Source organism: Thunnus thynnus, chromosome 9, assembly GCF_963924715.1.
Source record: "Thunnus thynnus chromosome 9, fThuThy2.1, whole genome shotgun sequence".
In the NCBI taxonomy this organism is placed as follows: Eukaryota; Metazoa; Chordata; class Actinopteri; order Scombriformes; family Scombridae; genus Thunnus; species Thunnus thynnus.
The window spans coordinates 11,143,103-11,169,153 of NC_089525.1; the positions used below are offsets into that span (position 1 = coordinate 11,143,103).

The following is a 26,051-nucleotide window of genomic DNA, read 5'->3' on the forward strand; positions in this document are numbered from 1 at the left end:
CAGACAGATGCGGACAGTCTGTATCACATTTTCATAGCAGCAGCTCAAGTGACAACGAAGCAAACAGGCGATAGATGTTGCAACCACTCCCGGCTCCCCTCTTCACTCTGCCCTTTTAGTCTCAGCGGGAAAACTGCAACGGATTAAACTAATGTCCTCCCTTGAGTTGATGTTTGATAGTCGTGAATACATTAATTGTCTACAGAAAGACACAGCAGACACACACGCACGCACACACACACACATACACGCATACTCTGGCATACATGGGCGCACACACTCGCACCGCGCACAGCTTCTGGCTAAGTGGCTGGGGCGGGACACTGCGTGGGACGAGGCGGGGACAGCAGGCAGGCGGACGGGCAGCGTGCTGGTCGGGGTTGGTGGACAGCTGATTGTCCGTGTTATTAACTGTGTTTGGGGGCGTTCCTGCTCGCCTTGTAGACCACGCCCCCCTCACCTACTAGTTCTCCCCCTGTTTGGTATCCCAGAGATGGTCCAAAGTGATTCCTCAGGGAAGAAAAGAGCGCAAATCACCCGAGCAGGAGCCGAGGAGGAGCGGAGCCGCTGTTTGCCCAGGACTGCCTCTTAATTGCGCGTAATCTTCCGTTTCATTCATCTGAACAGAGGAGAAGACTTTGTAAATAAAGGAACGGAGAGAAAGAGGGTGAAACGTGTTTCATCTCCTCGGCTTTCTTTCCCACTGTGGACTGTTTGTTACGAAAACTGACATTTTGCTTGTGTTTTTGTCAGCTGCACCTTGATCCGGGGGGACTGTCGCCAACTCCGTGCAGCCTCTCATCCTGCGCTTCCCCCTTTCATCGCTCTCACGTTGTTCATCTTCATAGCTGCCGATTCCCCCCCTCCCCTGCTTTTTTTTTTTCTTCTGGAGTCGTTGACACGAGGTGCAGCTAACCCTGGATGCTGACAGCTCCCCTTTTCCTTCCACATGTCGCATCTTTTGTGTACTTTGAGAAACACACGCGCAACTAAACGCCAAGTGAAATAGTCCACGCCACTTTGCTCCTCTTGACAGCGCGATCAAACAGACGCAAGAGGAGGGGAGGCAGGGGAAAAAAAAAAAAAAAAAGAAAGGAGGGAGCCAAGGAGAGGAGGATAGAGAGAGAGAGGGGAGAGAGAGTGAGAGAGAGATAGCGACAGTGTGAAGGTGCGTTTTGATGTTTGGCATCCACGAGAGCATCCAGAGGAGTGGGAGTAGTATGAAAGAAGAGCCCATGGTGGCCGGGATGAACGCGGTTCGGACATGGATGCAGGGCGCCGGAGTGCTGGACGCCAACACAGCCGCCCAGAGGTGAGCCTGAGGCGGCCTTGGCGCTGCGCTGACACCGGGGCGTGCATGGAGACCGGGGGGAGAGAACACGTTAAGATCTGCGGTGTTAAAGACGGAGCGGCAGTATCACTTGGGGCAGCATGCGTCCCCAGAGGACGTAGTTGTTGGATAACCACTGTTCCCGCTGGCTTTATACGTTCTTTTTTTAGCTGTTAAGTCCAACATGATTAAAAATGTGGCTCAAACTTGGTTTAACATATTTGTGGATGGAAAGCACAGTTAGCTCAAAGAAGCTCCAGGCTCGCGAGGTTTAAATGTAGGCTCAGATTAAGTTTGGTGTTAGGAAAGTGTGCTGTGGGTTTGTGTTCAGGCTTTTCGGCTCACTTTGGTGTTTGTCTCCCTTTTTGGTTGTGATAATTGCTTTTCACTGAATGCATGTATAAATATTATTTTCAAGCTTAAATTTAGAAGTGTTCTGAAAAAAAATCTTTACTTTTAATCAAATTGGTCAAGTTTAAAATTTATATATGCACACTTTTATCAACTGCAGGCCTAGACCACCATGAAAGCTGTTGGTGTCTCCAAATTATGTTTATTATACAAATGCGAATATTTAACTCTGTATATATTTTAACATATTTGTTTAATTATTGTTGATTAAACCACAAAGAGCGTTTGTGAGGGTTTTAATTAAATGGTTCTCGTTTTAGAATGAACAGTGACTGAAACGTAGATTGGATTTTAGAAGCAGATCTCTTTAACACTGCAATTTTTTTTTCTTCTTGTTTTTATTGAATTTATTGTAATGGCCGTCGTCGTGCATGGTGCTGGTTTGTGCTTGTGTCCGCAGCGGAGTGGGTCTTGCTCGGGCACACTTCGAGAAACAGCCGCCCTCCAACCTTCGCAAGTCCAACTTCTTCCACTTCGTGCTGGCTTTGTACGACAGGCAGGGTCAGCCGGTGGAAATAGAGAGAACCACCTACATTGATTTTGTAGAGAAGGAAAAGGTGAGTTTATGCACGACACAAAAATATTATTTTATCATGTGATAATTTGATAATAAAATCAAAACGAGACTTTTGATATATACATTTTAGTGGAGGAACGACTGATGTCTGATACAGTCTACTAGCCTGTTAAGGCAAAGTGATAAATTACCAGACGTGACTTAACAAAGTGGCCAGACGCACTCAGCAGGGATCACTGCTCCTCAGGGCTTCCCTGGTGTCATTTTTTACATCAAGTCTTGCAGAGTTTTGACTTTTTTTGGCCTTTTTTCTTTTTTTACAATTCCAAAACCTTCAAAATACAATTTGCACCCATTTACATGAAGGTATAAATCAAGTGCATACAAACTTTAGTGGCAACTTGTCACTAATTCTATTGAATCATATTTATAATCCTGCAGGTGTTGTCAGACAAGATATTTCAGTTTTTAAACACATTAATATCCGTTTTTGATACGTCGATTAAATGTTTGCAAGAGAAATAAAAAAGTGGACTCATAAATCTCATAAATATTAGTTTGTTATTATTATTTTCTATTTTATGACTTGTTTATTATTCACTTGATCTAAATGTGATTCTAGTGCTTGTCAGCATTAATAACATTTAACTTCATTCACTGGATATAAAAATGATATATGTCAAATTATTATTATTAATAATACATGGAATAAATGTTGTATAACAATATTTTAAACGATTTCTATTTCCAGTATGAGTTAATTAATTTGTTCACAAGTCAGTTTTGTAAATGAAATGTTCTAACGTCTATCTTCAAATGTCTAAAATTGAATTTGACAGAATAACGTGAATGACTTAACGAGGAAAAAGCTGTTAAAGTTACAGTCTGAAGCTTTTTTTTTTTCATTCTTCTGGATGTCTGAGGATTTTTTTTAAAAAAACGACGTGAAGTGATTTACATGTGATCAAAGTCATAGAAGTGACATGTCAGTCATGTTATCTAAAAATATCCAGTTCAGATCATAACGGTGGACGCGCACTAGAAGTCCCATGAGGAGATGGTTTGCTTGCTCTGACCGGGAATGTTTGGTTTAATTTTCATAGGAAACGACGGGGGAAAAGACCAACAATGGGATCCATTATAGACTTCAGCTCCTCTACAGTAACGGTGAGTTTGGCTTCCATAATTTTTATGGAGCAATAACAAAAGCAAAGGGTGAATGATACGCCAAAACCCGAGTGAAGAAAGTCAGGAAACAAATGTTATGAGGTTTTGAGAGTGTTTAGTTTTATCTGTTTATTTTAGTTATTTACCGTGAAGGATCGAGGCTTCATGTCTCTGGTAAAATGCTTTAAATGTCATTAATTATACTTTTAAAAAACTATTATTATTATCATTATTATTATAATTATTATTATTATTATTATTGTTATTATTATTATTATTATTATGCTTACTGCTTCTTATAGTTAATATAGCCTGTATTCTCCGGTCGGCCTATTTCTTGCAGTGGCATGTTTTCCATCCTGCTTCTTAACGATTATTTTTTAAATTCTTTTTGCCTCAACTGAATAATTCAGTTACATGGATTACAATTTAGAAAATGTGTGTTTTTTAATGTTGTGCTCATTTTCACTATTAAGTTTCTTAATAAAAGTTTGTAGACATCACATCGACGAAAGTAGATTAAATCCTCAAGTTCCAAGCAACAAATAATGAAAGTCATTAGTAACAGTTTGAACTCATTCATTTAACCTAAAGTGGCTCACAGGGGAAGTCACAATGAATAAAACTGTGATCTTAAATACTCCCCTAAAATGGGGAAAGCTTTCCTTTAGATGTGATATGAAACCTGCTGGTAACATTTTAACTATTAACCCCCCTCTCTCTGTCTCTCTGTCTCTCTGTCTCTCTCTCTCTCTCTCTCTCAGGGATCAGGACAGAGCAAGACTTATATGTTCGTCTCATTGACTCCATGACTAAACAGGTAAGAGGTCCTACATTAAACTATACGCTCAAAGAATGAAACTCTGCATCAGTTCGCTGCCTGTGCTGGTCTGGATTTTGCCCCCCCACTTCCAGCCACTGCCTCCCCACCCCCTCCTCCTCCTCCTTCTCCTCCCCCTCTCACCCCGCTGCATGCCTGTGTCTGAGACCCTCAACTTCAGCACAGCACAGCCGCCGTGATAAACGACCTGTCTTACCTGTGGAATACATTTACAGAGGCCCAGAAAAGTAGAGGACATGTGTCCTCATACTCTACCTCTGCACAGCAACCAGTAAGTGGGGATGGTGTGTGTGTGTTTTTACAAGCGTCAGGCAGTATACGTGTGTGTTTGACTGTGTGATTGTGCGCATAGGGTGTGTGAATATCTCGGTGAGGTGCACTAGCGGTTGTGTGTTAGTGTTTGGGAAAGACAGTGATGCATGCCAGCTCACTCTTTGAGGACCTTGACCCTCATTTCCTCAATGTGAAACAGAACAAACTATCCCAGAGTGTGTTATGGCCAATTCAATCACACAAAGAAATACAAAGCCGCACATGTGGGCTGGCGCACACTGAGGGAATTCTCTGTGAGGATGAATTAGATAACGAAGAAAATAAGCCTCTTGAACGCTGTTTTGATATCAGGTCTTTTGTTTTGCCAATTCTGCCTCTAGTGCCATTAGGCTTGAAGAGAGTTTGCCTTAGAATGAAAGGAGTAGGAGGGGATTTTGTTTGTGAGTGCACATGGATGTGTGAGTGTGTGTTTGCATGTTTATCAGTGTGTGTGTGTGTGTGTGTGTGTGTGTGTGTGTGTGTGTATGCAGGGTGATCACAGCCCTGGAGACCATGTTGAGTGGGGTTGGAGGGGTAACCAGACTAGATTTTTGGACGCTGTGCTGTATGGACCAGATGGTGCACTATACTCCAGTCTGGCAGTCCAACTGCTCACTGTACACTGCATATAAACACACGTGCACGTACAAACACGTATGTGCACGCGGGAGTACACACACACATGCACTGTTGCACACACACACACACACACACACACACAAATGCTTTCTCTCTTACTGTCTCTGTCAGAACAGAGCGTTCCTGTTCAGGAGGACTGGATTCCCACGATACACACATTTGCCAGATAGACGACACTGCTCCCAGATGAAAGACACAAACACACTTTTCTGTTTTTTTTTGTTTTTGTTGTTTTTTTTATTTGCCCCTGCATCATGTTTCACTTTTTCTGTTCGAATGAATGTCACTCATAAAAATATAAATCACAATAATTATCTTGATTTTTTTTTTTTTTTTTTTTTGTCTTGCTCTAGGCGATTGTCTACGAAGGCCAGGATAAAAATCCAGAGATGTGCCGGGTCTTGTTAACCCACGAGATCATGTGCAGGTAAGACAAAACACACTCAGCTACAACTGTCATTTTTCTGGATGGAGCCAGCGCTTTTACGGTCTGGATCGAGATGAATGTTTTTCACATTGGATGTGTCTCTGTTGGTTTAAAGAGGAGGCAAAGACATGAGGAGCACTGCTAAATTACAATAGAAATCTTATCATTTTCCTCAAAGTGGGTTGGGGAGATGGGCCCTGGCCTATTTCTGTTGGTAGGCATGTGTGTGTGTGTGTAAGTGTCTGTGTATATGTGTGCATCCCTCTCATGTTCAGCTAATTAGGACAAGGAAAAGCTCATTACTCAAACCCATCCTCCTTAGTCTGTGTAATACATGCAGTTTGCTGTGTCCTGACAGTGAGCTATGTACAGAGGGGGACAGACTCGTATTACACATAAAATACACACACACACACACACACACACACTTGAATGTAGTAAAGCAAGCATAGCTCTCGCAGGCCGTCGTGTGCATTCACAATCAATAAACGCATCACGCAGCATATGATTGTCTCTCAATGACCAACCGTCTTGAAATAAAATGTAGAGTTACATGTGGAAAAATGGCTAGTGGCAAAAGTGTAGCCACTTCCTGGTTATCACACAAGGCAATTTAGACCACTTGTTTTCATATGCTGCAGGAAACGGTCGAGATCAGAAATCTGATCTGGCTCTCCAAGCCTCCTGTCCTGGGGGACTCAAGAAAGTAGGGGGGAGGGTCAATCTATCTCCCCCTTTCTCTCACTCTCTTTTGTGTCTTTCTCCATCTCCTCCCACACACATACAGTAGGTGCACACACGTTAGTCACATACAGGTACGCACTCACAGACATGCATGCATGCACACAGACGAGCAGGCAGAAAAGAAAAGGTAAGCGCAGACGTGATGATACTTTTTGGAGGAAAGGGGGGGGGGGGTGGGGGGGTGATGGCACACACAACAACACTGTTACATTGTGCTGCAGTCAAATGATTCAGAAAAGAACTCGTCACATCAGTATGCAACCCCCTTCTACCCAGCATGCACTACTCCCCAGGTCCAGTGGGACCACTCTGTGACCCACTTCTGAGAGAGAGAAAGAGCAAGAGAGAGAGGCGGGATAGAGGGAGGGGACGAGCGCAGAGGAAAAATAGAGAACATAAGATGTCTGGTTTTGTGATGTCTGACAGAAACGGAGCTAACCTGAGCCCTGGAGGCTAATTCAAGTTTGTAGCCAGCCTGATTCAAGCTCAGCGCTTTTGCTCTTCTTCTCCAAACTTTGCCTAAAAATCACCCCGCTTATCTCACCCCGCTATAGCGCTAGAGCCCCCCGGTCTTACCTCGACAAGCCCGACAGAAATCCAATTCATGCTGTTTCTTAAACTCCACGAAAGTCTCACGCCCTTTCACTCCTCTTTCTCTTTCCTGTACGCTCATCTGACTTCCTCTCCCTCTCTTTATTTCTGCTGTATCTTATCTTGCTGTCCCTGTTGTTCACATCTTGGTGACTAACTCCCCTTTGTCCCCCCACCACCCCCACCCCCCCACCACCCCTTTTCTCCTTTCCCCCCCCTTTCCCCGCTCTCCTCCCTCGCCTCCCTGCAGTCGATGCTGTGATAAGAAGAGTTGTGGCAACAGGAACGAGACCCCATCAGACCCTGTCATCATCGACAGGTAAGCAAACTTCGCCCTTTATCCTCGGCCGACATGATGCTGTGCTGTCATCGCAAACACAAACACAAACACAAGCACACAGGACTTTTTATGGGTGCGCACTATGCAGAGCCGTGTGCATTATGCAGGCAGCAAATGTTGAAATCTTGACATTGCAGAAACATATAATAGATGTTTTTTTTTAATTGATAAAATTAATTAATCATTCCATTGAAAGTTAGCTATTTTTGACGTGCGAACTGGCTGAAAAAATGTAACCGAATCAAGGAAGCCACAGGTTGTTTAAATCTCAGCAACCATAATCGTCTGTGTAAGCAAAACGTGTGAAACAGCAGTAAATAATATCCCAGTGGTATGTGTGTGAAGTGGAGAAGCAATCACGGAGCAGTTGAGTTCTGCTTCAAGTGTGGTCAAACAGTGTTTGTGTGGTTGGGCTGATGACTTGGCTGATGAGCAGTTAGGGTTAGCTACAGTCTGGAGTGTGTGTGGGTGTGTGTGTGTGTGTGTGTGTGTGTGTGTATATATATATAAATCTCATTCTGGACGGGTGCGTTACCGAAGATTCTCTGCTGCTTTTGACACACTCGCCGCATACACACACTTTTCTTTGAGTGTGCACCTTTCCCCTGCCGTCATAAACTACCTCTGACCGATGCAGCAGCTTGCATGATTTACGATCAGTTGGAAAAAAAGAAAAGCCCTGTAGATTTACAGGCCGGCCTGTGCCTGTGTGGCACTCGCGTGGACGTACAGTGTGAGGGAAATTATTTGTTTACACTGGAGCAATTGTTGAAGCGTGCAGATTTAAGCGTGCTGTTCCTTCCATAACAGAGAGCAAACTTATAAAGTGAAAGTTTCTCCTTTTCTGCCTGTATTTTGTTATCTATAACAAACAACAGCATCATCAGGTAAAATGAAGTACACCATAGGTTATTTAGGTGTTATGTCTGATTTGAATTTCTCACATTTGAGTGTATGTGTGAGTGTTAATGAGGCAGTGACCTGTGCTATCTGATGAACACAGCTGTCCTGTTCTCGCTGCCGCTCTGTCAAAAGCTACTCTTTACCTGCGTATGTATGTATGTGTGTGTCTGTGTGTGTATCTATGTGTGCGTGAGATCGCGTGTGCGTGTGCCACCCTCGTTCCACTCCAGTGAAGCGGAAGGCCTCACCTCAGCGCTCCCTGAGACAGCTGCACCCCACCACGTGGCCTCAGACAACACGCCTGCCCATCACTCTGTGCCATATTTCTGATTTTTGTTTTCCTGTGTGCATACTTGTTGAGTTTCTCATCTGTGCACTCGCTCTGTCTTTGTAGGGCCGTCCTGGCTCGCCACGGTTAAAACTTTCCCTCCATCAGCTTGCCGCAGTTTGAGCAGAGCCACCTTGGTGAGACAGGCGGATTTCTGCTGTGAGCAGCTTTCCCACACTGAGCATGTGTTGTGGTCGCTCACTGGCGGTATTCCCCTGACGCGCAATGGCTCAGGTGTGAGGGCAGCATTAACGAACAACAAATTAGAACAGGGGGGAGGGAAAACAACAGCAATATCTCCGTTTTCCTCTCCAGCGAGCACTCTTTCTGGACAGGAAAATAGGTCAGGTGAGAGGAGAGCGATCGGGGAGGGGGTTGGTAGCTTGTTTTAAAGGGGGGGACTGAAGGGGAATAAGGAAAGGAGGGTTTATACGTTTGCTCATTTAGTACCAATATATTCTTGGCAGTTGTAATAATCAGGGATTCATAAACAAACAAACAACTGTGAGGGTGAAACTGACTCAATTACCATGAGTTCCCCTCCTTCAAATTCATAAAGAAATACCATCAGCAGCCCCTCTCCACCCTTGAAGTTATTTAGTTCGTTAAATAAGGGCTCGTTAGCCCTCTGCTGTTTCGCAGAGATGATTAGATTTTACAGCCCTAATTAGCTGGGCTAGCTCTAACTCTTCTGGAAGAGTAATGGGTCTGATTGCCTAATTAGCTCTCTCTCGTTAAGATGGGAGAAACAGGCCACTGCAGCAAAACCGCAGGAATGAGGAAAAATAAAGTCAGCTAATGAGTAACTTATTTGATTGTTAGGAGAACAAATCTGGTACAGTGTGGATCGGCAGCGCTCGGGAGAATCTGATTCGCCCCCTCTTTATCTCGCCTCTTGTTGGGGAGAGAATTTGTTTGGGCATTAAAGTGTCTACAAGGAGCAATATGATGCAGATTTTAATTATGAAGCATATTTGTTTAGGCTATGATAGCAAAAAGCACTTTAACATTTCTTAGTTTTCTACTGAAGTTGAAACATCCCCCTCAATCTGTCCTCTTTTCATGTTTTTTCAAGCTTTGACTGTCTCAGATACAGTGTCGTTGCATTATCTTGTTTTTTTAACCTTGAATTTTGATCAGTTCAAAGAGACGTTGGCGTGATGTGTTGGGTCTGTGCTTGACACTGGGCAGAGGAAGCAGCTGAAAGGTGAGAAGCTCCTGTGCGCCTCTCTATGTCTTCCCCAGGGAAACGTGTGGTCCACTTTAGCCTCTTACAGAAGCAGGATAATATGAGGGGAGCCCTTAACCCCTCCCACCCCCCACATCCACTTCCACCTCTCTCCATCACTCCTGGTTAGCATGGGGTTAATCATATGCAGCCACTGCTAGTCAGTCTATCATCTGCCTGGATGGGCCTCAAATCACAAACACATTTCCCTCTCACCCGTGTACACCTTTGCTATCACTTAGCATTGCCTCTGCGCTTCTGTCAGGTTATCTCCCCACAGAACTGCTTTTGTTAATTTACTTGCTGCATCCATATAATTGCGGACTAATCTGTCAACCCTGCTCGCTTTGGGGGTATGACTGTCCCTCCGGCCCCGTGTGTCCTCTCTTGCCTCCTACCACCTGTGTCCCGTGGCCCTTTCCTGCCTGTCCAGCTCCCACAGGCCTGCCGCAGGGTGTCCCCCAGGCATGGAGAACCTCTCTGGAGGGGGGGAGGCAAACTCTCTGTGACCAGAGATAAGGATCCACTGGATAGCTCTGCGTATCCCATGATCCCCCTCTTTCCAATCACAGTGCGGGGAGGTGGTGGGGGTGTCAAATTTACATGCACAGATGATGTTATTTCAGGTTTATTGCTGTTTTCGAGTGTGCGCTTGTGAGTGTGTTTGCGTTTGCGCACACTCCTGCAGCCCGCTGTTGATGTGGCCCATTTCCTTGCATGCGTGTCTGTGCTTGTGTATCCGCAACAGTGTTGGTTGTTTCCCTAGGAGTGTGTGTGTGTGTTGATAGAGGCCATTTCCTGGCGAGTGTGTGTGTGTCTTGAGTGAAGAATGTCGGGCAGGAAGTGCTCCTCCCGGGGAGGATGATGTCATGGCCGATGGTTTCCTGTTCTGCAAGCTAGTGGAACGGACTGACTCTCAGCTTCATGGTGGGTAGTTAGTACTTGTGCACCGGGTTTTGGTTCACCTCTCGGCTGCTTCAGGTCTACACCTGGTTCAGTGACACATCTGGAGGGGACAAATTATCCTAGGAGCTAGCAATGTTTAAAAGATTGTGTTTTCCAAGCTAATGCATTTCGCTGCATAGCTTGTTTGTCACTCCCCCCCTCTTTGTCTGCCTCTCTAGTGGGGAACCCCCTCATTGTTTTGGTTGTTATGTTTGGATGCACTTCCTGGGGTGAGAGGTCATGTGTTGCCTTGGCTGGGCTAACGTGCGCTAGTGAATAATGTATGTCATTGACTTTATGTCAGCCCTGCCAGCCCCCCAGCCGAGCCCACCCATGTTTAATTCATCCATCTCATTTGTGTGTGTGTGAGTGTATGTGTATGTGTGTGAGTGTGTGTGTGTGTGCCTGCAAATGTGTGTGTGTGTGTGTGTGTGTGTGTGCGTGTGTGTCATTTAGAGGCCCAGTCTGCACCTGTCCAGCCATTAGCCCCCTTCTCATTTGCATTTGATGCTAATGTGGTTTACTGGCAGCGCCTTCCGTCCCCTCAGCTTAGTTTCACTTTCATATCCATGACTGTGTTAGTGAGAAGGTGAAAACACACTTACAGTGCATCTATCCTACATTCTTGTGACTGTATCCGCTGATGTCTCTGACATCTGAATGTTGAGGTCTTCATAATTCTCCTTTTCTTCTCAAGCCTCGGGGCTGTTTAGGTTCACACAGAATAGCTATTCCCCACTTTCTTTCTAATCATTTTCAACATGTGTGTTTTCAATTGCGTCTCTGACCACCACAGTATCACTAGCTTGACATTTCACTCCAAGACAAATAAAGTCTAGAAACAGAGTCATGAGACCCCGAGGGTGACAGTCCAAGCTATGTCTTTTTTAAGCATGTATGATCCTCCCTGAGCTTTAGGGGAAGCGAGATCTGTGCAGATTGTGCCGTGATTTTCAGCGCTGGCCTTTTTCTCTTTAAAAGATGTTTTCATGTTGATATGCTGTTTCTTTTGTGCGGTCTTATGGGGGGGGGGGGCAGCCGCACTAGATGTTATGGGAGGCTTTGAAAAGGACTGGTCCTGAGCTGGTTGTGGTGTTTGTGCACGGCTTAGTGGCAAAGAGGCAGAGTTGCTGGCTCATCGATATGCAGGCAGAACTCCCCTCCCTCAGGTACTGGCTGCCTCACAAATCTACCTCTCACACACACATACACACACACACACATAAGAGCACACACATATAGACACAGATGCAGCTCTCACCCTCAGATAAACTCATGTATAGTACATAAATATATATGCAGACGCACACATGCGCAGTTTTGAGAATCCACAGGCGTGCAAAACTATAAGCTTGCGCACACACACACACACACACACACGCATACATACACACACATATTGACCTGCAGCTCTCTGCATCTGTTTGGTTGTGTTCTTTTTTCCCTGCGGTGCTTTCCCCCCAGGGTTGGAGGAAAGCGCGGCCCCAAGAGACGGACGGCTGCGCTGATTGACAGCAGGGAGTTTGGAGGTCGAGGAGCCTCTAAAACAGCGCTGCCTCTTTCTCTCTCATGCAGACCTTCAGCGTTCAAACCTCCCCCCCCCCCTCCCACCAACAACTGGCTCGCTTTCATTTTGCGAACACCCCCGGAAAAATTAACACATCATTCCCGGAGTAGACCTGTTTTTGTTTCTCCTGATATGAAACATCAAATTAGAATAAGCTGTTTTTTTGTTTCATGATGAGGAAACAATGAGGGACACACTGGAAATAAGCATTTTTAATACTTAAGTGTGTTATCCTGAGGAAAGATTTTGTGTGTATTTCATTGTTATGTTTTAATTCTTTCCCCAATAAACTAAACAGAGCTGCTATCACGCTTTATAGGTAGTTAAGCTAATGCTCCACAGCTGAATGCAGGTCACAAACAGTTTATTAGGGCATATAAAGTGTAATTTACAAATGTCATAACCGTGAAAAGTTCTGGGTTTCATGACATGAGGAGGTTTTTTGGCGAGAGCTACTGTAAATAGCGCTGTTGTAGATCCATTTTCTCTGCAAACTGCTTTGTCATTACTGCTTGACATTCCCAGCTTGACCTGGCCGCTCTCCTTGGCCGTTCCCTCTGCCTTTGTGTCAGTGTTTGTTCTGTCCCAGAATGAAGGGGTTTAGGCGGCCAGAGCTGACCCAAATGAGTAGCGTCCTACTTCTCTGGGAGCTATTTAAGACATTTTTGGTGTGGTAATTGCAGGACAGAGAGATAGAGATAGAAGGGGAGTTAAATAGAATGAAGATATATTTACCGTATGAAAGGTCTGGTGTATGACGTGCAACTGTGTGTGTGGTACTGTAAGTGAGGAAGGAGTAACGTTTTCCAGGATTTAGTCCGTGACTCGCCCAAGAAGATGCACTCAATTTGCTTTTCAAATGAGGCGTGAAGAGCGCGAGCGCGCGCCTCTCGGTGTGACGCTATACATTTGTACGTGCGTGGCTATGTGTGTGCGGGCGTGTGTGGCAACAGCGAGGCTTTGTTTTCTCAATGCTCTGATGTGTGTGGACAGTCGCTGCTCTCTAGCGCACGGCCCACTAAGTGCTCTCTCACAGCCAATGTGTTACATGGCTGCCCGTGTTGCCGGTCGTAATTGAATAGACACACCAGCTCCTCTCGGTGAAGGATATTCGGGCCTCCTCTCCCAGCAGGCTGATCCAGTGTGTGTCATCGAGCAGCATGGCCTCCAGCCTCCCTGATCTCAGCCCCTCACTGATGATTCATTGTTTACTGATTATTTCTGCTAAGTGAGAACGCAGACAGCGTGCTTCATGCCAGCTCCATACCCCCCAACCTGGCGTCTCACTTCCTATCAGTCAGTTTCCATCCCAGCCAGCCTCTTTTCTGGCGCTTTACCTCAGCGCTGTAGCCCAGGATGTACGTCCAGGTGTCCAGGATGAGTGTTGGTGACCTGCTGTGCCCAAGCAAGATGTATAGTCTGTTGATTGTTTTCCATCAATCTGTCCAGGAAGAATGGATCGCTGGCCAGGCGCTGTGAGCGGCGCTCTCAGTTTCACACGCCACAATGGAAGGAAAACCTGCACGGCATGGGGGAGACAGGGAGGGAGAGATATGTAGTGTGATAGTATTGGTGGGATACTGCAACAAAAAGTTACGGCATTTAAATGATTGGAAAGATCTTTTCTAACATAATCAGATTACTTCATGTGAGATTTTTCCCTCTTTTCTACAGGGGGATATTTCGTTTTCTGCAAAACTTCCTTTAAAAAAAACACACACTTCTACTCTTATATAGGCTGTTTAGTAACTATATCATTATCTCCAAGTTCAACCTTTTCATATCTGCTCTTATATATGAGTTTTGTGACATTGAGCTTGACTAATTTGAGCTGTAATGTTAAGAGACAAAAGAAAATCTTCAAGGGAGTATCTCTGCTGTAATTAAGCGTAAAGCAGGGACGTCAACATGCAGACAATTATGGTCAACAGTACTGTTCGATCAAAGGGAGGATATATATTCTTACAGTCCTAATATATTCTTTTTACTTTGCATTAATCATCAACAAATGAGACCCAGCACATGTCACTGTTCCACTTCAAAAAGCCGAGCTGAATTTAAAGGCCTTTGTTTGTGTTTATGTAACTGATGAGGGGAGACAAAGTAAGGCGTAGGCAATCGACTGAGACACTTTGTTGTTCTACACTGCCTCACCCCTTTGCGTGTGTGCTTGCTAACGTTGTTTGTTTGTTTACCGAGTGGCTTGACCTCGCTGAGAGGAATGTTCACTTGTTTTCTTTTCTTCTGCTTCTCCTTCTGTGTTTTGTCTCTCTGGCTACCTCTGATTTCCTCCATCCAATGTGTCTCTCTTCTTCTCTCTTTATCTATCTGCCCTTCCGTCTGCTGTATGTGTCTTTCTTTGGTCCTCCCACTCACAACTCCAGATTTAGGTTTTTTGGTTAATCACACTTGGAATCCTTCTGCGTTTGAACACTCTTCCTCGGCAGCGTGTCTTCCTCGATCTCCGCGTGCGGCGCAGGAGAGAGTCGCGCTAATTATCCTGGTTATTGGCTTCTCCAATGCAGGAGTTGTGATTTACATGAGGTGACATTCAGTTCAAACACACAGACCTTCACAACCTTTTTCTGGAAAACAATTAACAGCGCCGCTTTCTCCTCTCTCTCCCTCCCTCCTGTACCCTCTTTTTTTTTTTTTCCCCCTGCTACACCACTCCCTCTCTCTCTCTCTCTCTCTCTCTCTCTTCCTCTGGCTATTGTCTTCACACAAACAGAGAAAATTTACTGCCAAAAGAGTGAGGAGTGTGCAACGGGGCACAATTGTTGGTGTATGTTGTGTAGCTAGTGATTGCTTGCTTGTTAATTGACAGTTACTCCTTTGGGTGGATATTCAGAGAGGAGTTTTGAAGAGCTTTTGAGTGAGGCTGACATGGAGAAGGTATTAACTTCACTTTTGCAGGATTGTAGCTAACGGTGGTCTTTAAATCTGTGCAATAAAAGAGCCCTGATGTAGCACTGCACCAGTTTTATACATCTTTTCCATGTCTCCGACTCTGACCCTAGAAAATTCGAGACACACACACACACACACACTTACGGATAGATATACAGCCCACACAGGCATGTTCAAACACAAAGACAAACTTACAAGCGTGCCGTTAATGAAGCGCATCTCTCTTCTGTCATGACGCCCGTGTTAGCATGACAAGATGTTTACACACACAATCACGGCCGCTCCTCTGATGTGGGCAGGGATGAAAGCGAGATGAGAGGGAAGAGGAAAAGAGGAGGCAGAGACGTGACGGTGAGTGTCGGGTATGGACCGCTTTTCTGTGTTTGACAGGAGGACAGTTGTAACAGTAGCCCACTGAGAGCCGAGAGAGAGGCGGCGAGATATAAAGGGATATATAGACAGATGCAGGGAGAGAGAGAGATGTACCTGGAGGAAAATGTTCTGAAAAGGAAAGACTTTTTTTTTTTTCTCTCTTTTCTTTTTCATACAGAGGACTCCTCTGAACTCAACCACATCCTTGAATCTGGAGGAAAACAATTAGATCCACCCAGTTCCCCTTGTCCCGCAGTGTAGATTACAAATGAGCAAACCTGGCATTTATCACATTACTACAAACATTTATTAAAGCCTGTTCCCCTCTAAAGCTGCAGAGATAACAGTGGGTAATTGCAGAGACTGGCTCTATTAGTTAAGTATGCCTAATGTCACTGCCTCAGAGCATTAATGGACGCTGTAGTATTATGTTCCTGCGCTCATTACCACCCCACTCCCCTTCAAACAGATACACACACACACACACACACACACATATTCACACACCCTCTCCCCCTCCATTGACCCTGCAGCAGGAGTCTGTGCCACTCTAATGAGAAATGGAAAACACTACTCCGCAAGCTCCAAGACACACACACACACACACACACACATAGGCCTATGGACACACACACACGGCGGGAGCCATTACAAGGGGACAGAGGGGTACAACAGTATAATCACACACGCCCAGGGAAACAATTGTGCTGTTATCAGAGTGATCACATTATAAAAGTTTAATAAACACCAAACGGCCTAATGGTGAATTAGCCTGCATCTGCCCTGTGTTGTGCCAGGCTATAATTAGTGATTTAACAGAGACAAACAAATGTTTTTTTTTTTCGCCAGAGCGTTTCACAATCAACAGATTTGTGCATTTTTAGTTGGACACAAATTACCCGCCGTGTCCAGAATTAAAAGAAAACGCACGCGGCTGTGATGATTTGTGAGGTTTCCATTCTGTGATCTCGACTCGAAGACAGCGAAAGTAGCCCGTGTTGTCGCTGAGAGAAACACACACACAAACAGTGAACCACTGAGAGCAGGGTTTGGCTCAAGCCCCAGTCTGGTTTTCTAAGTGGCACTTGAGATGTGTATGGAGAGAGGCGGATGGGTGCTTGAGATTGTTGAGGAGAAGAGAGACAGAGAGTGAAGGAGGGAGGGAGGTGGTGAGGGGAAAGAAGAAAAGAAACAGGAAGAGATGGCAGTGAATGACGTGGAATAAGTTAGTTAAGAGGAGGAGGGGTGGAGGGGGGTGGGGGGTAAAAATGACTCTTTCTCTCTTGGGCAAAACCAGCGGTTGTGTGTCTATTTTGATACTTGTGTGTGTGTGCCTATTTGCATGCGTGCGTATGCGGGCATTGGCGTTAAATCGATGACAATTTATAATTTACAATCACAAGGACCTATCACTTTTTATAGGGCCTCCATCTTCGCTCATCAATATTACATCAGGATCCAGACTCTCAGCGTGAGGGAGCAGGAGGGTGAGAAAACGGCTGAGGAGAGAGAATATGGCTTTGGTCCAGCGTGTGTGTGTGTGTGTGTGTGTGTGTGTGCGTGTGTGTGTAGGTGGGGGTGGAGGAGGGCATCTGCTGAGGCTGTAGAAAACATCGCTTCCAGCATACACAAATGTGCAAACGCATACCCTACCTCACATGTGTGCATGTGTGTGTCTGCATCTGTGTGTGCATGTCCCACTGCTTTTGTGTGTGTGTGTGTGTGTGTGTGTGTGTGTGTGTGTGTGTGTGTGTGTGTGTGTGTGTGTGTGTGTGAGTGCTTGCCAGCTGAGTGACAGCTTAGTATTGATCTGTGGGAGGCCCCGGTGTCATTAGACCCAGTATGGACCAGCAGGCACACGTGGAGGTCAGGGCACGGAGTTTGTGCATGCGTGTGTGTGTGTGTGTGATTGAGCGTGTGTGTGTGTATGTGTGTGAAGGAGTGGGGGACCAAGTGTTCAGCAGTGACAGGCTCAAGCCTCTGAAAGAAAATCAATCATGTCATAAGAGGAAGGTTTCCTCCAGCCTCCTTCTCACTCTTTCTCCCCCCCTCCTCCTCCTCTCATCCTTTCTCCTCTTTTCTCCTCTTTTCTCCTTTTTTTTCTTTTCATTCACCTCAGCACTTTAAACTTATACCACTCCTTTCTTCTCTATTTACTGTCTTTCTTTCTTCTTTTGAGCATCTCTGTGTCTCTGCCAAACACACACACAGATAGGACTCCTGGGTCAGAACAGGGGTTGCATGTGTGATGTGCGGATCAATCCGAGGGGTTATCCTGGCAAAAGGAGCCATTAGTGACAGAACTGATCCTGGATCAGCCCTCATTAACTAAAAGGGCACGGGGGCTGTTTGTCCAGATAAAAGAAATGACCCCAAACCAGGGCCAATTAACTGAGAGGGCAGAGACTAGTTGAATTGATGGCATGCATTGTTTTGTTTATTAGAAGTTTCGTTCGAAAAGAACCTGATTAGTTTTATTGTGAATTTAAGCTGTCCTTCAGTTATTTATTATTAAGGACGAACGCACACACACATGCTCACACACACACTACACACACACACACACACACACACACAGGGCAAGCATCCACCTGTTCTCTTCGCTCCTCTCTCGCCTGAGGGGACGAGTATGGTAGATAACAGTTTGAGTGGGCCTGCTGCAAAACACTAATCAGACCTAACACTGCCTAATTAGTACAGAGTCCGCTGATTGGCTTACAGCAATAATTAACACAGGTGAGAATAATTAGCTCCCCATAGACCTGTTTGTGCCTGTGTGTGTGTGTGTGTGTGTGTGTGTGTGTGTGTGTGTGTGTGTGTGTGTGTGTGTGTGTGTGAAGGATGTTATTATGCAGTCTTGGTCCCAAGTGAGGCTGAGGAGGCAGAGAGAAGAATCAAACTCATTACTGAAACCAGGCCAACCTGTGTTAGGTGCTCTGCTTTCCCACACCCAGAGAATTAGCCACAGAGATATCCACCTCCCCTCTCTTCTCTCTTTCTGTGTGTGTGTGTGTGTGTTTATCCCTCTGTCTCAGTCCTTCCTCTTTCTTGCTTACTTTCTCCTTTTCTCCTTTTCCTTCAGCCCCCCTCACTGATGAGTGAAGGTCCGCTAGGTGAACCTGTTAAGATAAGATGAAACACAGACACAGGGCATCTTTCTATCATATTCTGTCTCTCTGGTGGTCTGCTTCTCTCTTTTATCCCCCGCCCAGTCTCTTTCAATCTCTCTTCAGAATAGAGAGAACAAAATAGAGAGTGTGTGTGTAGGGTGGGGGGGGGGTATGTTGGCAAGTGCTGTCTTCCTCTCCATATAAAAAGCTTGTACAGTGAGCATATAGCCTCTTCTTCTCCATAAAATTGTATACCGTACACTTCATGAACTACTACTTACCGCCTGGCTGTATATAGAAGATAGTGAATCATGCTCAGCCAACGCCTCATGTTAGCTTTCCAAGAGAGAGAGAGAGAGAGAGAGATAGAGAGGAAGAAGGAGATAATGAGAAATATAGAAAGGGAGAGACAAAAGAAAAAGAAAAGCGGACAGTGTTTTGCTGTACGACTGGCCGTCGTTCATCAGTCTGAAGCAGCATGGTGTCCTCCATCTCACTCTCCCTGGTTATTTTTACCAAAGTGCTTCTTCTTTGATCAAGCCAACATCACAGAGAAGAAGACGGGCACGCAGACATTGAGAGGGGGTTAATATTGGAACACAATTGACGGCTTGTCACTTTTAGCTCCGAGGCACCAACATCGCCGAGTAGTTAGTTAGGTGCCAGAGAGGGAGATGGGGGTGGGAGGGGGGGGTAACACACACACACACACACACACACATGCACACACACTTTCCAGAGCTTTTTGTGTGCTAAATAAATAACAAGCGACGATGTAAATTGGTGTTTTCCTGGAGTGTGCGGCTGCTTCTGGGATGTATTTTTCATGTCAAGACATTTTAGAGTGGTTTAGGAGTGCAGGATGTGCAGATAATGAATTTAACCCCGCAAACTGTACACACACACACGCACACACACACGCTTATGCACACAATTTCGCACTCATACATTCATATGGGGAGCGGAGTCGAATATTCACTTGACCACAGGTGCACCGCAGTGCTGCCAGCATTAATATGGGGCTGACTCCCGCCCCCTGTCTGCTATTGTTCTCCACCCACAAGGGCCCAGGGAGGTGCCAGGGGCGACATCAGCCTATAACCATACACTAGTAGAGACACAGTGGGAGAGGGAAAGCTCATTGCTGGCTGACTGATCTCCAGTCTCGCACTGACAAGCCTCCTGTGTTCACTAGATTGTTTTTTTTTTTTGTTTTTTTTTGTTCACTCCTGGTAAACACTTGCCTCTCAAAACAGGCAGCTACTACCTCTGTCACACCGAGGTTGTCAACACAACGCTCAGCGTACTGTACTCCACATCACACCGACATAGAGATGTATGTATGAGCGAAATGGATGTACTCAAAGGAAGCTTAAATGCATATAAGGGCTGTTAAAGCCGTGTTTATGGGAGGCATTTGCATAGTGTTCATAGCCCTTTATGCCTGTCTCCTTCCTATTCACACACATACACAAAATGCACTTTTCCCTCTCGAATACCCTCATCATGCCTTCCTGACTAAAGAAACAAAATGAAAGAAGGTTGATTGAGGCAAAACAAGGAAGGTTGTTTTTTTTCATATTTCCTGTTTCAATAATTAATATGCATGAGTTTTATGGCCGCTTAAGATGCGATCAATTATTCATTAACAGCATGTTAATTGCATCCACAGTCGTGAATATTTAACCAAACACTAAATCAATGGGGTCGAATGAGCAGCAATATGGACATTTTATAAGCTTTGCCAAAATTAGGTTAGGCTTTAATGAAAACTGCAGAGAACAGATTGAAAAGGGAAAAATGGGAAGAAATAAAGAAAATGTGGAAAAGTAAATGAACCAACTTCACAAGAAGGACTCGCATATTTAGAAATCAGACAATATGAATAAATGCAAGGCAGCAAGATGCAAGGTTGTTGACTCGTAACAGTGTAGTCTCTGACTCTTAGCCTTTTCTTCGGCTTTGTCTCTTTATTCTCATCTCCTCCTTTTTTAAATGGAGAGGATGTAATCTCTTCATCTCTGCCCACTGTAGCCAGCCTTTTTCGCTCTCAAAGACTCCAGACTCCTTTGTCCTGGATCTTTGTGTGCTTGTGTGTGTGTCTGTGTGCTCTGTGTGTGTGTGTGTGTTCTCTGTGTGTGTGTGTGTGTGTGTGTCACAGCAGTGTCTGGACGGTGACATTTCTCTGCTTGGATAACCATCGCGCCCTCTGTCCCTCTGTCCCTCCAGCCATGACGCAGGGTAATGTCACCTGTCAGTCTCAAACTCCTACTTACAACCGCTGTCCAGCCCCCCCCCCCCTACCTCCTCACTCTCCCCTCACCCACATGGAACACCACCACCCTCTCACCCCCGACCCTAGCAGCTCCTCCCCTGGACCTCACCTGGGAGACAAAGCCCTCACCACCTCCTTCTCACTCCTTTTATCTTCCTCTCCAGTACCTCATATGACTCCATATCCTCCTGCTCTTTACCTACCGTATATCCAAATGGCAACCCCACCCCTTCTTACCCCGCACATTTGCCCCGAGGACTTCAGAATATGGAACGGGAAGACATCACATATAGTGAATGGGAAAGTCAGGGGTGGGAAGTTGACTTTTTGCCTGGACCCTTGTGCGCCTGTTTCCAATTACTCTCCCAGCACAGGCGGGGTGGAGGTTTATGCGTTATATGGGAATGTAATTGACTATAACTGCCCTCTTAACATTAACCAGGTGTACTAGCTGAGTGTGTGAGATTAGGCCCCGGGTCTTGGCCGTTATGTGTGGACTGTCTATGTGGTTGTGTGTGTTGTTGTTGATGTATTTATACCCTGCTCCTGTGAGGTGCTGCCCATTAGCACTGCATTTAAATCTGCCATTTTTCCTGTGTGTGTTTGCGCGCGTGCGTGTGTGTGTACATACATAATGGTAGGTGTGTTTCTATTTGTGCCTTAAGTTTCATCGTGCATCAGCCCTGTGTGTGCGTATAAGAATGAGAGGGAAAGTAAAAGAGGCAGGATACAGATCCAGCCCACTTCAAGGGGGGCCTGACTTTACAAGGACGAAGTCAAAATGGGTCCATTCACAAGGCTGACACACTGTGATTTGTATGTATAGTGCTGTGCAGCCTGCGGGGCACTAGCCCAGAGGCTATCACAGACACCCAGACCAGTGCACAAGCAGTGGGGGGGGGGGGTGCTGGATGGATGGAGAGTGTGTGTGTGTGTTTAGAAGGAGAGGGTTGTGTGTGTGTGTGTGTATGTGTGGTGGAAAGGGAAGCATCAACAGGCTGTCAATCAAACCCCGGCCACAGCCTGTCACTCCTCGATAGAGCTCGTCCGGGGGAGAATGGGAGTCCCTGGGACCCTGAGAGGAGAAAGGAGGAGGTGCTGGAGGGGAGGCGGAGGAAGCAGGGAGGAGGTGACTGTCTATCTGTCTCAGTGACTCGGGCTTGATTTGATATTTGATACCGAGCATGTGGCATTTGAATGCAAATCTATTTTGATCGTCTCACCGTCTGATAGGGTTAAGAAGAATCTATAGGGGATATGCATTTGTGGGTGCATGAATGTATGCATGACAAACACACACACACACACACACACACACACACACACACACACACACACTCAGACACATACAAAATGGGACTAAGAGGAATTATTCAGATGGATTGTATTACTACTTTCTTTTCAAAGCAATATAAAGATATTTTATTCATCACAACATACAATGTAATAATTCATAGGTTACAAATAGGTTTAGTGAGGTGATCTTTGACTCCTTGTGGTTAAAGTAGGACTGATGTCGCCGCATCTCTTCATGTGCAAAAACTTGGCAGTGTATTATGTATACATCCTGTACATTGCTGTGTGTTTGCCGACGTTTGGAAATGTGAGCGTGTGCAGGATAATTATTTTCCCCACGTGCGTGAGGAGGATTGTGTTTAAAAGCAAGCATGCCAAGTAGGTAGACAGACGGACAGCTAGACAGACGGATAAAGCCAGTATTACTGCAGTATGGAAATGCGAGGCTCAGTTCCCTCCCAATTAGAGCAGTGACTTCTGAAATGCCATAATACCCATTAATTAGCAGGCTGCTATTTTCTCAGTGATTTGGCTAATTAGTCTGCGAGGCTCTACACTATCTGGACCATTATTATTGGGTTGAAGCCATGCAAACACACTCATGCACACGCACTCACGTTTCAGCGCAAACACCAGCGCACTCACGTTCATATACATACCGTACAGGGGAAGAGATACACATTGCAACAATTTTCCCACAGTTGAGTGACCCTAATTTAAGTGACACCATTATACGCTTCAGCGGCGGCATAGCAAAGCATGAGAGAGTTAATGGTGAAGAAGGGGATGTTGATGAGCAGTTACACACTGGCCGCCCTCTTTTTCAACTATATTCTCCTCACAACATGTTATTATATGCTGCACTGATAAAGCCCAACAAACAGCAGCACTACCCTGTCCCCTCTTCAGAGAAACAACAGGGAAGCATTTCAACCCCCTGTAATGACTTGGCGTGTGTATGTGTGTGTGTGTGTGTGTGTGTGTGCGGTGCTCTCTGCTCGACAGTCCATCAGTGTCTCCCACCGGACAGACAGGCCACTGACACAGCACCACGAGGCCAGGAAACCTTTTCAATCACTCCCTCACTTTTCCCCCTCTGTCAGGTGGCAGAAAGGCGTGATTGATCTGTTGTTGCTCCTCGGCGGTAAAGGAGTGGAAAGAAGTTGTGTTGGTTGAAAAAAAAAAAGGTCTGGCATGTGTGACAGCCACTTTCATAAGTTTATTAATCATCTTCATCAATAATGCAGCCCTAGCCCTGCTGTTGGTCGCCATGCAGCTTGTGTGTGTTTGTGCGTACGTGTGTGTTTGCATGCACGCAAGCGAGGGTGTGTTCGCACTCCTCGCAGCCCGATGAACTTCATAAGTGTCCCATCACCACTTTAATCAAATTACTTATGAACCAAAATTGACAGTTTTCATTAATTATAAAGGATTATTCTAATTGCGATTCAAATTTATTCATTTAGAACAGACGGCATTCAGTAATGTTTCAGGAAATTTGCATATTAAATGGAGAGGGTAGGCCATTAGCTATGCTAATGTATGCATGATTCCTTATTTTGTGATTGGTGGGCCATATGTAGCAGGCTGGGGGTGTGCAGGTGAGGAATCTAGAAGGAGCTGTAATATGTTTGATAAACACAGAGGGACGCAAGGCCAAAACACACGCGTGCACATGAACACACGCTCACACAAGCACCGCAGGACGCCATACGTCTCTGTTGAGCATCAGTCTGTCTTTCCCCTGTCACGCACTCTGTCTCCCGTTTTCTCACCCTCTCCCATTCTCTGTTTCCATATTCCTCCCTCAAGACCCATTGGAGGGAACAACTTTTCACCCCAGAACAAACACAGCACACTAATTAAGTTTCTGATTTCTGATCCGGCTGCATTTAGAAACATAACCTTGAGCCTGTGTACAGTCACAGTCATAGTTATGATTTAATACGGTGCTTAAATGGAACAAAAAGAAAGAACTTTTGCAAGCGGCACATTCATCCCCACAATGCATGGTGCTGGTCCCGGGTTGACACAATGCTCTTTATCAAGCTATATATAGTCGATGCATTATGCATTAAGTTTAACATGTGCTTAAATCAACACTATTCAATATGAATACATCAGTCTTCAACTAAGGAACAGAGGAGAACAGTTAGGGTAAATGACTGCGCGGGGAGGCATGCAAAAGCGGGCATAAGCATGCGGTCACACACACACACACACACACACACACGGTCACACACACCCTTCGGCTGTGCGGCAGCATCTACCCAAGCTGATGACAGGGCCATTATTCACTGGTCAGTCCCACGAGGGCAGGGTTTGGGTTGAACAGGGTAGCAGAGCGTCCCAGCATGGCAGGACAACGCTGAGGTGAGAGGGACCAGGACCGTTCATTACTCCCGTGGTCTGGGGGCCTGGAGCTCTCTCTCTCTCTCTCCCCCTCTCTCTCTCTCTCTTTGTCTCTGTCTCCATCAGATTAATGGGCCAGGCCCGACAGAGGAAGTGTTTCAATCAGCACTGCCTGCCAAGCCTGTCCATCACCCAGACAGCCTCTTATTCATCATGGCTTTGATACACACACACACACACACACACACACACATGCGCGCACAGATGTTTATTTGGTTGCATTTCTTCCTCAGTGCTCTGGTGTAAAGCCGGGCCACAGGTAGTTATGTTATCAGCCTACAAGTTGTTGAACCCAGCACTGCCAAGCAAAAGAGATCGGCCATCTTTCAATGCTCCCTGCACGATTTCTCAGTTGAATTTTGAATGATCCTTTTTCGGATGAAATGGATGAAACACAATTGGTTAAGTGTCTCTGGGACTTCTGTCCCCAAGCTGGGACTGGAGCTCCGGCTCCGCGGGAAGCGAGGAACTATCTCTCCCAAGTGGGGCTTCTCCCTGAGCGGGCGAAGGCACAGCGAGGATCCCCCCTGACCCACACCGTCTCCCTCCTCCAGGGTCCATTTGTTCTGAGAAATATTTAACGACTGGGCAAATTCAGCTGACATGACATACACACACATCGAGCAGATACAGAGGAGGAGGAGGATGGGACGATGCACAGAGCGAGCTAGAAATGAATTTTTCAGCGCTGTGAGATGTTCTATTTGAATAAATCATGACACTTAAGATAGACATGAGGGCAATATAGAGGTGCTCGCCACTACTTTGAGGAGTGGCACTCCAAAGGAATGAAGTGAAGTGAAGTGTGTGAAGGTCTGTCTTTCTTTGTCCGTCTGCCACCATGTCTCTGCGTGTTTTTGCATATTTTCATTTATGTTTTTATCGTTTTCAGTTCATCTATCTGATATTAGTATTGTACATGGAATAGGATGTTTCTCTCACAGTAAACTGGGCCATAGCAGCCTGCTACGGGCTGGTGTCCGAGGCCCAGGGCCAGGCCCAGAGACAGACCTGGTTCTAGATTATTAATGTCCCCCCCTGTGGAGCCAGGCCCCCTCCCCCACCCAGTGCCCCCCTACACCCCTGGGGTCAGCCTGCATGGCTCCTGGTGCAAGGCCCCCCTCATAAATCTCCCTAAATTAGTGTGTGCGCACGTGTGTGTGTGTGTGTGTGCTTCCAAGGCTTAAACATATACTGCAGGCAGGCAGACAGGTCACCAAGAAAACAAGCCAGTCAGGCTCTTGGTTGAAGTGTCAGTGATGCATGGCGGAAAGAGTGAAAGAAAGAGTTGCTGAGAAAAGAAAGAATACGAGAAATGAAACACAAGGGGAGGAAAAGAAAATACACAAAACAGGAGTTGAGGAAGGTATTTGATTTTCTGAGAGT

At 45.7% G+C, this 26,051-nt stretch overlaps 1 protein-coding gene across 4 annotated transcripts in view; it reads left to right on the forward strand.

Moving 5' to 3' along the window:
- The first annotated feature begins 287 nt into the window (after nt 1–287).
- Nucleotides 288–26,051, forward strand: part of ebf1a (EBF transcription factor 1a) — a 59,881-nt gene continuing 34,117 nt past the window's right edge. For 2 of the 4 annotated variants that reach the window (XM_067598807.1, XM_067598810.1), the window contains exons 1-6: nt 303–1,312; nt 2,142–2,298; nt 3,362–3,425; nt 4,190–4,245; nt 5,571–5,644; nt 7,230–7,298. In XM_067598807.1, coding sequence (XP_067454908.1) covers nt 1,179–1,312; nt 2,142–2,298; nt 3,362–3,425; nt 4,190–4,245; nt 5,571–5,644; nt 7,230–7,298 — 554 coding nt within the window. In that variant the 5' untranslated portion in view covers nt 303–1,178. Of the gene's footprint in view, nt 1,313–2,141; nt 2,299–3,361; nt 3,426–4,189; nt 4,246–5,570; nt 5,645–7,229; nt 7,299–26,051 lie in introns of all 4 variants that reach the window. The other 2 variants (XM_067598809.1, XM_067598808.1) reach the window with 2 other exon arrangements.